Source organism: Micromys minutus (genome assembly GCF_963924665.1).
Source record: "Micromys minutus genome assembly, chromosome: 14".
In the NCBI taxonomy this organism is placed as follows: Eukaryota; Metazoa; Chordata; class Mammalia; order Rodentia; family Muridae; genus Micromys; species Micromys minutus.
The window spans coordinates 385,556-401,550 of NC_137983.1; the positions used below are offsets into that span (position 1 = coordinate 385,556).

General features: G+C 49.6%; 1 protein-coding gene across 2 annotated transcripts; it reads left to right on the forward strand.

The window, feature by feature from the left end:
- The first annotated feature begins 1,677 nt into the window (after positions 1-1,677).
- SLC35E1 (solute carrier family 35 member E1) lies at positions 1,678-14,029 on the forward strand. 2 transcript variants are annotated; one of them, XM_080928775.1, is made up of 6 exons: positions 1,678-2,160; positions 2,395-2,465; positions 4,658-4,795; positions 5,784-5,909; positions 10,041-10,286; positions 10,866-14,029. In XM_080928775.1, the coding sequence occupies exons 1-6, from the start codon at positions 1,740-1,742 to the stop codon at positions 11,091-11,093; spliced, it is 1,230 nt and encodes a 409-aa protein (XP_080784901.1). In that variant the 5' UTR covers positions 1,678-1,739; the 3' UTR covers positions 11,094-14,029. The 2 variants fall into 2 exon arrangements, with proteins under 2 accessions (XP_080784901.1, XP_080784902.1); XM_080928776.1 differs by lacking the exon at positions 4,658-4,795.
- Positions 14,030-15,995: the final 1,966 nt, after the last annotated feature.

Genomic DNA, 15,995 nt, shown 5'->3' on the forward strand with positions numbered 1-15,995 from the left:
TTCATTGATTTATGGCCAACCACATCCCCTTGGTCACCCATCTAGAGGAGCCCCCTGCTAGTGACTCCTTCCCTGCCCACCAATATACTTAGCTGACATTGCATGGCCCAGATGTACAAAACTATTTTCTGGTCTCAGCCCTGGGCTAGCACCTGCAAGCAGGCTGGAGGATGCCTTCATAAGTGACAGGTGCTCACTAAGATGTCACCTCTGTTAATAATAAGCCAAGATTGGGTTTCTAGTATTTTTTTCACTCCTAACTCATCTGTGAAATTAAGCAGATATAGATGATAACAGTTACTCATAAAACAGCTTCATGGTTTGAGTCTTACATACCTTCTGGTTTGGTTGGTACCACAGTTTCAGAGACAGTAGGAATTTCTGAGGTTTGTTGTAGAATGCCCCCACTCTCATTACAGGGCCATTTGAGATGAAACCCCAGTTGGGTGGAGCCAGTGTCCACACTCTTGAGCACAACTGTTGTGAAATGAAAAGGCTTCCAGAGTTGCCAGGGCCAAATCCAATAGGAGATAAAAGCAACCAAAACACATCAGTGGGGCCATCTGACACTGCTCTGTCCGAAGTTCCTAATTCCTCTTGTTTTTGACAAAGGGCTGTGCACCAAGTTGGAGGGCCTTAGGGTACAGAGCTCGGTGTCCTATCACCGGATTCTTTGGTGATTTGGCCATTTACTACTCAGATCCCAACCCACAGGGACTGCCACACCTGTATCCAGCAAACCCTAGGGTACATAAAGTCTACGTTCAAGAACGGGGTTGAGTAGCTCTGCGTGGTGCTCGGGAGGCCGAGGCAGGCAAATCTCTTTTGAGTTTGAGGCCAGCCTAATCGAGTCCAGGACAACCGGTGATCTGTTACACAGAAATCTTACCTCGAAAAAAGAAAACGGGTGAGGTAGAAAGACACCCCACCATTCAAGGAGACACTAAAAAATATTGAGGTCGGCGAGATGGCTCGGCAGATAAACGCTGCCAAAGTCAGTTGGTTTCCTGGGTGCATATGGTAGGAGACAACAGACTTAAGTCCTCCTCTGACCTTCATATGTGTACACACACTCCTGCCCGCCTCCATAAATGAATACATTATTTTAAGGAACGGGAACAAGTCTCCCAGACTTAAAAGCAAACGATCTTCGGAATCGAGTTGAAGTCTGGCCCTGCCTCTGTTTCTTCCGTCCGACACCGTACCGGTCAGCAGAGCTCTTAAGACACTGTCGCTGAAGGCCTGGGTTTCGTTCGGTTGGTCTGTGAGGGGAAGGTGACACCTACCGCACAACTTCCGAAGGTCCGGCGTCGTCCAGAGGGTTTACCACAATCGGTTTCTTTTTCTCTTATAAGATTTTAGTCCAGTCTGCGCCCCAGACAGACGCTTCCACAGCCTCAGGTGGGCGGGGCCGTGCCGCCCAGCACCTCTCTCTGAGCCCCCCCCCGTTTCGCGCACGCGCGGGACTCACAGCTGGTTTTTCCGGGCTTGGCCCCGCCCTTTTCCGGAAGGCGTACAGTGAGGGTGGCCCCCCCACCCCCCGCCGAAGACGTGGGTGCTGGCGCGTCGGCGGGCGTGCGAAGATGACTTGCGGGGCGGGGGCAAATGGCGAGCGGCAATGACGCACAGGGCCAGCGGCCAATGGTAAACGGCTTCTGCCGGCGTGCCCGCCCGGGCTGTCCCGCCCCGGGCCCGCGTCCGGCGGTCGTCCGGCGGGAAGGGGCGGCCGCTCGGGCAGGATGGCGGCGGCGGCAGCCGCGGGTCCCGGCGCGGGCGCGGGGGTCCCGGGTGCGGGTGGCGGCGGCGGGGCGCGGGAGGGCGCGCGGGTGGCGGCGCTGTGTCTACTATGGTACGCGCTGAGCGCGGGCGGTAATGTGGTCAACAAGGTGATTCTGAGCGCCTTCCCGTTCCCGGTCACCGTGTCGCTGTGCCACATCCTTGCGCTGTGCGCGGGGCTGCCGCCGCTACTGCGCGCCTGGCGCGTGCCGCCCGCGCCGCCCGTGTCGGGACCCGGCCCCGGCCCGCATCCGGCGTCCGGCCCTCTGCTGCCGCCGCGCTTCTATCCACGTTACGTGCTGCCGCTTGCCTTTGGCAAGTACTTCGCGTCGGTGTCGGCGCACATCAGCATCTGGAAGGTGCCGGTCTCCTACGCGCACACCGGTAGGTGCTGACAGGAGCTGTGCGCGCTGTCTGGGGCTTCGAAGTATTGATACGAATGAGCGGGCCGTCTGAGATGCCAGAGCGCGGCGGATTTTTAGATTGGAAAAGGTCCGAGCGCCTAGCAGAATTTACTCCAGCTATTGGGATCGGGAGGAAGCCTTACAGAAAGAAGGTCCGGTGTGGGGTATGCAGGTTGTTGGGACTGTCCACTGAGTGCCTTTCTTTTCTTTTCAGTCAAGGCCACCATGCCCATCTGGGTGGTCCTCCTGTCCCGGATCATCATGAAGGAGAAACAGAGTACCAAGGTAACCCTGGCAGAAGCCCTGGGCTAGGCGGGATTCCCGTAGCTGGCCAGGTTGATGACGTGGTTGGACCGTGGCATCCTCTGGCTTCCTGTCAAATAAGGAAGTCAAGGTGTCAACCTCCTGTGGCCTCACCTAGTGTCCTGCACTCACCTTTCAGACAGCAGGTGTGTGTGCGCGAAGGGAAAAGATACCACCAACTAATCTCTTGCTTGTTGTCCCTGAGTACCACATCCCTCTGGGGTCCACTGTTCTCTTTTGTTTTGATTTTCTTGTAGGTGATGATTTTAATTGCTTGTAGGTGATGTCTATTTGGTTCCATTTTAGCAAGTCACCAAGAAACAAATTAAGTTGGGACAAGTTTTATTTTTATGTTTGTTTGTGTGTGTTGTAACTTGTGATGTGTATGGAAATCAGGACAGCGTTCACCTTGTGGATACCTTAGATCAGAATCGAGTTGTCGTGCTTGGCTGTAGCGACCTTACCTGTTGAACTATCATGTCCTATTTTTCCCTACACCAGAAATAATGGTTGATAGGAGTTGTCTGGATCTGATTTGAGATGCTGGGCCAGAGGAGTTAGACCATGGCAGAATCTAGCCAGTTCATAGAAACTAAAACCTATGGTATCATAGGTCTGTCATCTCAGCACTCAAGAGGCAGAGGCAGAAGGGTGAGGAGTTCTAGGCCAGCCTGATCTACAGAGCTAGATATGGTGGTGCACACCTTTAACAGCACTCTAGAGGCAGAGGCAGGGGGATCTCTGAGTTGGAGGCTGGCCTGGTCTACATGGTGAGTTCCAGGCCTCTGTAAGGAGACCCTGTCTCAGAATTAATTAACTAATTAATTAGTTAACAGGAAGAAAGAGAAAAAGAAAACAGTTGTATCTCTGTGTGAAGCCCTTACTAAGAACTCAAAAGGCTGTTCAACCCCTGTTTTGAACCAAGGAACTTTGGCTTGTGGTTATCTGGATGTAGATCATATACAGCACCCAGAGCTCAGAGCAGCCTAGGGAAGGTGCCAGGCCAGGGTATTTTCTGGCCTGGGGCTAAAGAGCAAGAATCGGGCTCACTGTGTCCTGTGCAGTGGGGATGCCAGTGTTCAGCTGGAAGCTATCTCACCTTGTACAAGTGCTCACTTTCCCGTGTCCTAGAAGAGATTCGTCTAAATCGCCTCTGGCTGAGCTTTGTCCTCAGGCCCGACGTTATCCTGGTGAGCCATGTCTGCACTCTGCAGTCCCTGCCAGCTTGATATCTGGTAGGACTAGCCTCCAGGGCAGTTGCTGGTGAGGCATCCAGGTGTGTCACCTGATAGCACACCTTGTGTTTATCAGTTTTCCTGGTCATTGTACCTGGCTCAGGACCTCACAAGTACAATTGGCCCTCTTGGGCAGAGACCTGCCCTGCAGGCCAGGGAATCCCTGTTCTCAGGAGAAGAAGATGTAGGACAAGGAAAGTGGACTATGGTCAGGAGCGTAAGGCCAGGAATATAAGTCTCAGGGGCCACTGCTCTTTTGCTCCTGAATGCTGCTTTGTTTGTTTCTGTTCGTTGTTTTGTGGGTATGTGAATACACTTGGAGGTCAGAGGACAATTTGCCCACCTTGGTTCTCTCTTTCTACCAAGGACTCCTGGAGATTAAACTCAATCTTGGAGGACTTTACCAGCTGAATCAATTAACTGATTGGTTTTTTTATACAAAATGCCCAGGCTGACCTAAGACTGGAAATCCTCTTGGTTTTTTGCCTTGTTAGGTTTTGTTTGGGATTTTGTTTGTTTGATACAGGGTTTAAAATAACTCTGGCTAGCCTCAGCATTTTTCCATTTGTTTGTTTATTTTCCTGTGTACATGTCTGTCTGTGTCTGTGCCTGTGTGATAGTTAAAGGATTAGCTGTGGGAAAGTTCTCTCCTTCCACCATGTGGGTCATGGGCATCAAGCTCTGGTTGTTAGGCTTAGTGGCAAGCACCTTTATCTTTCAGCCATCTCAACAGCCCCACACCTGAGACTTTTAGTAATCTTCCTGTCTTAGCTTTCTGAGTCCCAGAATGCTGGGCATGAAGCACCGTGTGAGGTGCAGGCAGCATTTCCCAGGGTAGAAGGTGGGGTCCCCCAGGCAGTGTACAGGAGCCCTGAGCTCTCCTTCAGTTCTGAATGGTAGGTAGACCCCACCCACCTGAGCCCCTCTGACCTCCTGCAGGTATACCTGTCACTGGTCCCCATCATCAGCGGAGTCCTGCTAGCCACCGTCACAGAGCTGTCCTTCGACGTGTGGGGGCTGGTCAGTGCCCTGGCAGCCACGCTATGCTTCTCCCTTCAGAACATCTTCTCCAAAAAGGTGTGTTGGCCATGTCCCTGGTGCAGGTCGCCTGAGGGCGGTGGCTTCAGGCAGACTGGCCAGAACTTCCTATGCCCTACTATTTGCCTGAGTCTCTGTCCCTTGTTTTGTTTTGAAAACTAACCCTAAACCTAACTACTCTGCTATCTCTTGTTTCTTTTCTTTTCTAAGTTTTCTTGCTACATTTTATTTAAATTCATTGTGTGTGTGTGTGTGTGTGTGTGTGCGCGCGCGCGCGCGCGAAAAGGCACCTGTTATGGCCTCGGTGTGGTGGTCAGAGGACAACTTACAGGAATCATGTGGGACCTTAACTGAGGTCATCCGGCTTGTTGGAAAGTCTTTACAGACTGTTACCCACTGCCCCCTTTTCACTGGCCCCTCCATGGGTCCTTGTGCTCCTTGACCCTGTTTTGTCTGGCCATGTGCATTGGCTGTTGCTGTGTGGTGTTACCTCACTGCAGAGCTCTCAGTCATGACTAAGGCTCAGCACTACATTCAGCCCCGTGGGTCTGCTTGTTGGCAATGAGGTAGTAGGCCTGAAGTTCATGGTTTGGGGGTAGGATCTGTTCCTGGCTTTTGCCTGACATTGCCTGGTAGTGTTCAGACAGGCTAAACTAATCTAGATTCCAGTCGCAGGGATTTCAGCCAGGTGTGAGACACCTGCCTGTTACGAGCATATTTGGGATGAAGATGGGTTTGCTCTGAGTGCCAGGCCAGCCTGGGCTACAGAGCAAGACCCTATTCCAAAACAGACACAACAAAAAGAGCGGGGCTGGGGTTTCAGAATGTTACTGGGCTGGTTCTGATTTTTCTGTCAGCTTCTCATCCATAGGACTGTGCACTTTGTCTAGGCTGTGTGTTCTTTATAAGCAAGCCAGCTGCTCTGATGCCTGAGCTCAGATGTCCAATTTCAGTCTAGGCTGGGAACTGGAGACCCAGGCTTTATTGCTAGAATGTCAACAACTCTAACAAGGTACTCTCCCCTCAGGTGTTGAGGGACTCCAGGATCCATCACCTGCGTCTGCTCAACATCCTGGGCTGCCATGCTGTGTTCTTCATGATCCCTACGTGGGTTCTGGTGGACCTCTCCACCTTCCTGGTCAGCAGTGACCTGGTGAGTTGAGACTGCTGAGACGTGAGTGTGGTTTTACCAGCTTCCTCAGCATGTGCTTGGTTGGAAGCTGTAGTCCTCTTGTTTACCCTGAGGTGTTCTCTGGGCAAAGTCTGTTCTTTGTTCCCGAGTACCTGAGCCATAAGTCCTGATCTGAGTCGTAAGAAAATAGGAATCTTTACTCTCAGTTCTGGGGACTGAATTCCAGCATGGAGTGGGTTCTTCCCGGGGTTCCTGCCATATCCTGTCATATCCCATGACAGTGACAGGAGCATATGTGGGAGGGAGAAGTTGGTCTCTGAAAGTCTTAGCCTGAGAGCCAAAGCTCCTGCTGTCCTCTGTCAGTCAGCGCAGGCATTATGACGGAGTGCTTGAGGTTGTTGATTGGGGAAGGGAAAGGTTTTCCCTTGGCGTAGGGTTTCTGTCTGTCTTTGTGTGCTTGGCCCTGATGCTTTGGGTCTGGTGGGAGCACAGAGGTGACAGTGTCACTGTGAAGACTGGGGAGCACCTGTCTAGAGAAGAGCTTCATCTCAACATTCAGTTTCCTTAATTCAGTAATCTGAGTCCAAGTGGGCTAACACCCTAAATTCTTTGAGCAGCTGTAGGAACTCAAGTCCTGGGAAGAAGAGTCTGGCCCACTGCAGTACTACACACAAGCACCTTATCCTCCATACATGAGCACACTTGCACAATCATGCATGCACACTCACAAGCACACACAGACACACGCACCATGTACACATGCACACAGAAGTCGCACACACTCTTACTAGTGTAGCACTGGTCAGTCTGGATCTAACTGTCCTCCAGGGCCTATGTGTGCACCCCCCTTCTAAAAGTTGTTAGAGGTGGTGGGACCTGTTGGAGGTACAACTTGATAGGAGGAAGTAAGGAATTGGGACATGTGCTTGGAGGGGACCTCTCTCTTCCTGTTTTACTCTGCTTCTGCTTCTTGTTAATGAAGTACCTCTGCTAAAAGAGCCTTCTGCCAAAGCCAATAGGTTTGGACCATATGGTCCTGAACTGCATCTTCAGAAGTGTGATTGAGGGATAGCTATGACAGGATGCTTGCCCTGACCCCACAAGGTCCAGGCTTCACCCAGCACCATACACAGAAGACAAGATGAGGGTCAGGAATTCAGTCATCTTTGACTACACAGCAAGTTTGAAGACAGCCTGGACTACATGAGACCCTGTTTCCAAAGAGAACTGACTGTCAGAGTCAAAAGACATACCTGGCAGATTGGCACCAACTCTGTGTGGAGGGGCTGGGAATGGTGGGAGGATGCATGGGAGACACAGAAACCCTGAGAGGTACACGGGATTTGAAGGAACTTGGGAATCCTGGGAATGGCTGGGAGGGAGGGTGCAAGAAGGAGGATCAGGATATGGGGCCACCCTCAGAGACAGTTTAGTTTGAGGTCAGCTCTTACAGAGGTCCTGAATTTAATTCCCAGCAACCACATGATGGCTCACAACTATCTGTAATGGGATCTGATGTCCTCTTCTGGTGTGTCTGAAGACAGCTACAGTATACTCATATAAATAAAATAAATAAATATGTGCACCACTATGCTGAGGCTTACCAGCTTAGAACTACATGAGACTCTGTCTCAACTAGAAAAGGAAATCTTGGGAAGCAGCTAGTGGGACCTGTAAGCACAGTTATACAGAGACTGAATGTGAATACTCAGCATAAAGCTGCGGAAGACACTTGGACCATTCTTCATGAGCTGCTAGAGTTGGAAGCCTAGAAATAGCATTCTATACAGAATTCAGGCAAGGACCAGTGTCTTCTGCCATGTTGGTCCTGGGCACATTCTAGGGACCAGGAGTCAGATCAGCAAGTACAGGTGCACTTCTCCGTCTGTAAGCCCACATGATGGACAGAGCCAATTCCTGATGGTGTCTGCTGACCTCCTCAGTCACCTGGTCACATGAGTGTCCTCACATAGACACAGTGATGTTTTAAAACACAGAAATAGTATATGCCTGTTACCACAGCACTTGGCGATACAGGCAGAAAGATCAAGAGCTTAAGATCATCCTTAGTTAAATAGACCAGCCTGGGCTACATGAATCTGAAAGAGACCCTTCACCCTCAAACTGTCTGTGCTAAGCCACCCCTTCTTGATGAGTGCAGTCCCCATCCATTATCACAGCAAGCTGCTGATGAACTGTGCACAGATCAGATGGTAACCCAGCCCTAGAGAATACATCTACATCACTGCTCCTGCATCTGTGGTTCAGGGAACATCGGCACAGAGACAACAGGACGATTTAAGAGCCAGAATAACAAGAAGTCGCGGTGAAACAGACACTCTAGAAATGGCTTCATAAGCAAGACAGGAACAAGATCTATGTCAGTGGACATGTTAATCTGAAAGGAAGAAAACTGCACAGGGCCCACCTCTAGACAAGGAAAAGGCCAGCTGGAAGAGGGAGAGCTAGCTTCTCCCAGGGTTGAGGACCCTCACTGATTGTCCAATGCAGTGTGGTGAGGAAACCATCTACACGCAAACAGAAATAGGCTCAGCATGTTATAGTCATGTGTGACGTGTTCACCAGCATATGTTCATAACAGCAACAGAGAAAAGGACTGTCCACTTAGGGTGTGGGAAGATCTGGAGGGAGGATGGGGATAGAAGTGATGCAGTTCCGTTTCAATTAGAAAGAAAAAAATTAGATGAAAATCCTAGGATGGCAACAAGGTTTGTTTGTGACCCTGGCCTGTGGCCATAGCAGTGCAGAATCAGCCACCTGAAGATCGGTCGGTAGAGATTGTAGTGCCCACACCTGTGGTCCCATCACTCAGCAATGACCAGAAAGGATAAGAGTGTGAGAGGAGCCTGGCTACATAGTGAGACTCTATATGAGCCTATACGTGTGTTTATAGCAAATCTGTTAGTTGGACTAGAAACAGCCTCCAACAAATGAAGAAAAGTTGGTTTGTTCATGCTATAGAATATTACCAAGTGATGAAAAAGGGTTAATTTAAATGGATACAAAGTGGAAGTGTAAAATGTTTTCAAAATACATTTTTACAAGTACAAGTTACTTCTTAGTGAAAGAACAAGTATTTGTTAGCAAAAGCAGTAAAATTGAAGGGAATTGGAATCGTGACTGCAACACCTGACAATACACAGTGCCGTCCTCAGATGTCAGGTGGCCCTCAGTGGCACCCTTAACTCACAAACACGGGACTCACACTGAATGCTTGGGAATTCCTTCAATTTTTCTTTGTTTGTTTTTTTAAATCTTCCTCCAACAAAATAAGCCAAACAAAGGACTGCAAGGGTACACTCTAAAATCATCGACGCTTTTCTTGGCAGGAACTCTGACCACTCACAGTGATGCACTGTGAAGGGGCAATGTGAGCAAAACTATTTTTCTTTGTAATTTTAAATAAGCATTTGTAAGCTTTACTTGATCAGCACTGTTGATTTTTGGCCTGAATTAAACGTGAATCCCTGCCTCATCATCAGTCAAGCACTCCTCCTGCAGCAAATGAGAAAACACCACTAGCACCAGCTCTGCTTCCCCACACCACTGCCTCCTTCACCTGCCCCTTCCTTCCTAAGGCCACTGACGAACATGAGAAGACCTGGTGGAAGAAGGAAGTGCCAGGAAATAAACCAGGCACAGATCTGAGAAGCCTTGTATGTCATGAAGTCATGCGTACTACACAAACTGAAGGAAATGACGGTGCCCGAAAACAGATGAGACAGTGCATATAAAAAGCCAGCACTGCTATTTTCCTCTCAATAGAAGAATCACTGAAAAGGGGATGAGTTAGAGGAAAACCTGGCAGGCATTTGGGCTTCAAGTGGCTTTTTGTACAAGACCACCACCCAATCACAAGCCATACCAGCCAAGGATGATGATTTCCACTGCCATGGCAGGTCTTTTGCACCTATTATGGAAAGTACATTAAAGTGCAGTATAAAATATAAACATTTTGGTTTTGTAAAGATCCTTGTTGCCAAACCTGTCGATCATCAGTTATGAGGCCAAACAGGACTTCGAGAGGCTTTGTTAAATAAAAAAAAAAAAAAAGTAATCACCTGCTGTCCATGGTAGCAATCTGCCTGAACATACCCTGCCCTCACTGACGCTCCCTGTTCGTCTCCACAGGCCTATGTGTCTCAGTGGCCCTGGACGCTGCTGCTCTTGGCAGTTAGTGGCTTCTGCAACTTTGCACAGAATGTCATCGCCTTCAGCATTCTCAACCTCATCAGCCCACTTAGCTATTCGGTGGCCAACGCCACCAAGAGGATCATGGTCATCACTGTGTCCCTCATCATGCTGCGCAACCCAGTGACCAGCACCAATGTGCTGGGCATGATGACCGCCATTCTAGGTGTTTTCCTGTACAACAAGGTGAGCATTGGGTGCTTCCGACCCCCAGCAAGCATGGCCTTGGGGAGGGACAGAGTGCCAAGGAGAGGGGAAGGAAATTCTGGCTGTAGGGTCCAAAGGTGAGTTGGTTGTGTGTGTTAGAACAGTGTGGCAGCAGGATTCTAAGTACAGGCTACTGTAGAACTCACTGTCTTCTGCTTCCATACCCTGATCTCTGGAGTCATGGGTGCAGGAACCAAAAGCCTTCTTTGTTTCTTTTTGGAACAGTCTTGTGTAGCCCAGAGTAGCCTTTAGCTTCTGACCCCCTGCTCCACTTCCCTCAGAGGGGAATGACAAGTGTCTGTACCTGGATCTGTACCCTGGTTTACATAGCGTAGTACTGGAGATGGAGCCTAGAGCATGAGTCTTATCCACAAGCGTTCTACCACAGAAGCATCCCTAGTCCTTGGTTTTTAAGTCTCATAGCCTAGGTTAGCTTCAAACTTACTATGTAGCTAGCCTGGTATTCCTGCCCTTCCTGCCCCTGCCTCCTTAGACCTAGGATGTCATACTCCCTACACCCAAAGTTCTTGTGTGCTTTTCATTGCTCTCTTCACACAGACCAAGTATGATGCGAACCAGCAGGCCCGGCGCCATCTCCTTCCCATCTCCACATCAGACCTGAGCAGCAGAGAGCACTTACGGAGCCCGATGGAAAAGCCCCACAATGGTGCAGTGTTCCCCCAGCAGGGTGACTTCCAGTGCCGAAATGTCCTCCTCACAGACCATTTCCAGTACAGCCGCCAGGGCCACCCGAACGCCTACGCTCTCAGCCGACATGATGTGTAGGCCCGGCCTCCTGCACCACCTTCTTGAGCCCAGCAGCTTCAGAATATTCTGCCAGCTCGACTAGCATGTGATACATGACAGGCCCTCAGGGAGCTCTGGGTCCTGGCCCCTGATGGGCTGCAGTACGTGACCACAAACTCTGGGCAAAAAAAGCCACGGAGAGACCCTGGTTTGTGCCTCTGCGGAGAGGCCACTCTACATTCATGCACAGGGTTGCTCCTGGCATATTGCAGAGGTCTGAACTCCTGGTGAGAACTGACATACTCTGTAGAACTGGCATCTCAGGCTGCAGCTGTGGAAGCCAACAGCAGGTGGCATCTGGGGCATCATGGAGAGGACAGCTACAGTAACCCAGAGGGACAGAGGGTTGATATGGGTAGCATAACCTGCCCCCACCAATGCTAGAGTTCCCCAAGGCAGTTGGCTGCTTGCAACTAGTGCTGCCCAGGGGCAGACCTACAGTGACCATCAGCCTATCAGCTGTGACCTTCCTCTGCCTTGTGGGTGCCAAAGCAGGACATAGCCCTCAACTTGGGGGTGGGGAGGGCTCTAGAGGAGCTGCTTAGCTGCTCCCCACCCTTCTGATGGCAATTTCTCAGCTTAAGTTTCTCTGGGGAGCATCTCATTGGTCATGGAAGCTTTTGTGCCGGGGTCCCATCATGCACTACACCATGGCTAGTCAGCGGGTGGAAACCTTGTTGACTCATTTCAAACACAGGATGTCTGTTGCTGCTACTCAGTAGTAGCAGGCAATGCAAAAGGGTACTGAAGCTGCAGTCACAAGAGCAGGAGGAGGTATCGACACTCCGAGTACAGTGTTGCTTCTCAGTGAGGAGACCGTCAGGATTTGAACTGTGTCCCAATAAATGGGACACCAGGAAGGTCTTGGTTCTTTTAGTTAAGAATCACTTTGAGGCTGAGTTGGTAGCATGTGTGTGGCCTCAGCTTCTGTCCACAGAATGCCACACAGAGGTACAGGCCTGCCTTCCCAGCACTCTGGAAGCAGATCCAGGAGGATCTGGAGGACAAGGTCCTCATCTACATAGTCAGTTGCAGACCAGCCTGGACTACAGTGAGAGCCTGTCTTAGAAAAATGATCAGTTTAGGGACCTGCCCTAGAGGCACACATCTAGGGGCTGAGGTAGGAAGACTGCCATAAGTTTGAAGTCAGTCTGGGCTAAATAATGAGGCTCTTTCTGAAAAACAAAGTTGAGGGGTTCGCCCTGGTGGCCCATACCTATGATCTTAGGTACTCATGAAGTAGAAGCAGGAGGCTTTCCCAAGCCTGTGAGCTCAAGGCCACTATGGCAACACGAGGAGAACCTGTTGGTGAGCAGAAGTGCAGGTTTACTGTGGACACAGCAGACAAACGGTAGGAAGGGGTACTAAGCTTACCTGGCCTATCAATGGGTCCTGGGGTTTGGGGGTTTTGAGACAGGATCTCATAAACCAAGATATCCTTGAACTCATGGGATATACCTGTCTGCATCCTGAGTGCTCAGATTCTTTAAAAGGATGGGCATCACAGCCAGATGGAGTCATCCTCACTAAGCCTCCCAGGTTGACCTTTGACCCTTAGCATTTGTGCCTCCTCCATCACCAAGAACTGAGCTGACAGGTTTGTCATGGCATCCCAGTCCTTAACTCCTGGCTCATTGGGTCCCTCTACTTTTGATTACTTGGAATTATTTTTTAGAAGATTATTACCTTAGCTTTCTGCTTGCCTGAGACTTAGCAACCCCAGCCTCAGGACAGTCCCATCCGCCTTGCTTACCGGTTTGCAGACGTTCAGACCCCACCACCGAAGAGTGGAAAGGACTACTCTGGTAAGGTGGCTCTAGGGTTCTCCCCACTGGGGAAGACTGGCCTGACTCAGCTCTGGACTCAGAATGAATTATGTCTTTTTGGATTACCAAGATGTTCCCGCAATTTGTATATTAATGCTTTTTTTTTTTCTTTCCCAGGGAGCAAAAAGGCCCATCTTACTTTTCTTAAAGGTTTATAAATAAGTGGGATACTTAGTTCTGTTCATAGGCTCACAGCAAGTGTGAACACAAAACAATCAGGGTAGACCAGATTCTCATTCTCAGTTGAAAAGACAAGCAGCTGGGGCTGCATGCATGAAGTCCTGGCACTTTCAGCACTGCACATGTGGTGTACATCTGTTACCCTAGTACTCAGGAGGCTGAGACAGGGTCAGGAGTTCAGTGTAATATCTGGCCACATAGTGAACTGGAAGCCAGCCTGGGCTACATGAGACAAAACAAATCTGATATAGTTTACCTCCATCCACTCAAAGTCACATTAGCCCTACTCCCATGTCTTCTCCCCCCACTCCCAACTACATTCACCTTTCCCTCTCTAGGTCTGGCCTATTTCACCTATGTTGAGGTTGATTAGAGAATTTTTGTTGCTGTCCCCACATACCCTTTGAAATGGCTTAGCTAAAAAAGAAAAAGAGACTGATCCTGCCATGCCCAGCTCCCTTTATTTGACAGAAGGGAAAACTGAGCTTAGAGGTGTGAATGTTCACTATTAGAGCACTTGGGACTTTTAGTTATTTATTTCTTTGAGATAGTATCTACCTATTTAGCCCAGGCTGGCCACAGAATAGAAGGCACTCCTCCAGCCTTAACCTAGATGCCTGGAGGAGATGCCATACCCAGCACCTTACTTTACGTCATTTATTCTAGGGAAACCCAAAACTCCCATGAGAGGAGCCAGATTAATTGAGGCAGGAAAGTACTTGAGACTTGATTTCTCTGTTGGGAGGACTCCAAGCAGTGGGCTCTTCATGGCCAGACCTAGGGCCCCAAACCTCAGGTCTGAAACAGGAAACTTGCCATGCTCCTGCTTTCCATCGTGAAGATCCTGTGTCAGACTGTACTATGGGAGTACCTGTGTTCCTGGTTGGCATTTACCAAAAATAAATGATGGTCTCCAGAGGCTTGAGTTTGGTTCTGGTTTGTCAGGTTTGTCTTGCTCTGTGCTCCCAGCAGTATAACCAGAAAGGAGTAAAGGATTGAAAATCCAGGCTGGAAAGATGGTTTAGTCAGCCCTTTGCAGGCAGGTATGGAAACCAGAGTTGGGATCCACAAAAGAGCTGGGCAGATCCAGCTCTACCTGTCATCCTAGTGGGAGAGTTGGGTAAAGGTCCCAGGATCATGGGCAAAAGCTAGCTATTGGCCAGGTTCAGTGTGAAACCCTGCCTTATGCATGACAAGAGTGTCAGTAAGATAGCTAAGTAGGTACTGCTGAGCCCGGCACTGTGAGTTCAATCTGGAAACTACAAGGTGGGAGAGAACCGACTTCTGTAAGTTGTCCTCTGACCTCCACATTTGTGCTGTGCCATGCACACACCTCAGGCCCCAGCCCTTAGGAGGCAGAAGTGAGTGGACCTCTGAGTTTGAGGCCAGCCTGTTCTTCGGAGTGAGTTCAAGGACAGCCAGGGCTACACAGAGGAACCCTGTCTCAAAAAAGAGAGAAAAAGAAAAATAAGAAAGTGTGTAGAGCAGTTAAGGACCTGATGACCTGACCTCCAGCTTCTGCATATACATGCACGCTCCTACATATATGGGCACCTACACATGCAAACAAGCACCTGCACACAAACACAAACCACATATCTATACAAGACAAAAAGATTGTTTCTATCTGCCTTTATTTTCATGCCTGGATGTTCAGCAAAATTTGTGTTTGCATGCATATGAGTCTGCTTTCATATGTGTACATACATGTGCATATGTGTATGTTTACGTATAAATTTACTGTTGCTGAGGCTCCTGTAGCACCTCTATTGGCTTCAGCTAGCTTATGCTGTACCAGGATTCAAATCCTACAAGAGCCCAGGTCCAGCTACACTTAAGGGCAGTCAGGGCACCCATTTCCTTAGCTAAGTCTGCAGCCCAGACTGACCTATACTCATCCTCTTCCTCAGTCTCAGGCTGAGCTGCAAGTTTACTCCTGTGTACTTGGAAGCTGGGCCAATGAGCCTCATGGCTGCTCCTGCTTTCCCAGCTCTAAGATGAATATGCTTAACCACCTCTGGCTTTTTATGTGGGTGCTGAAGATTTGAACTCAGGGCCTTATGCCTTTGTAGCAAGCATATTACCCACTGAGCCACAAGGACCTGTACATGGATGTAGAGGCAAGAGGTGTCCTTGTGTGCCATTAAGCCTCCCATCTTACTTTTTGAGGCAGGGTTACTCACTGAACCTGGAGCCCAAGGATTGTAGCTCCAGTGGGTGTGAGGCCAGTGAGCCCCTGTCATCCTCCAATCTCAGCTCCCAAAGCACTGTCACAGCCACTTCTGGCTTTAATGAGTTTGGGGGTAGAGCCCAACTTCGGTCCTCATGCTTGCTTACACAGCAAGCACTCTTAGCTACTCATCCCAACCTAGCAGCCCCTTTCATTTTTAACCATTTATTTAGTGTATGGGGTAGGGGAGAGTTACACACGCTATGGTGCATGTGTGGAGGTCAGAAGGCTACTTGTCAGAGCCAGTTCTCTTACTGTGTGAGTCCCAGGTCACTAGGCTTGGTAATAAGCGCCTTTACCTACTGGGGAAATCTTGCTATGTTAAGACAGGCCTCGTGGAGTTCAGGCTAGCTTTGAATTCACTTTATATCTTCTGCCTCTGATACAGCTGTGTTGGCCACAGAACTGAAGCCACACCCTTCAGTTTTAAGAGCTATGTGGCTGTCTGTCAAAATACTGGAAAGGGAACCTGGCCTCTAAGGCTGTATGCAGAGTTAGAGGTCAGCTTGGGTTCTGTTGAGACCCAATGTCCAAAAATAGGAGTAAGTAATAATATAAGTAAACAGAAGGGCTGGGTGTCGACGCCGCTTCCGGTTCTCTTTCTGTAGGTCGGCACATGCCTGTACAGTCACTTCAGAAGACATG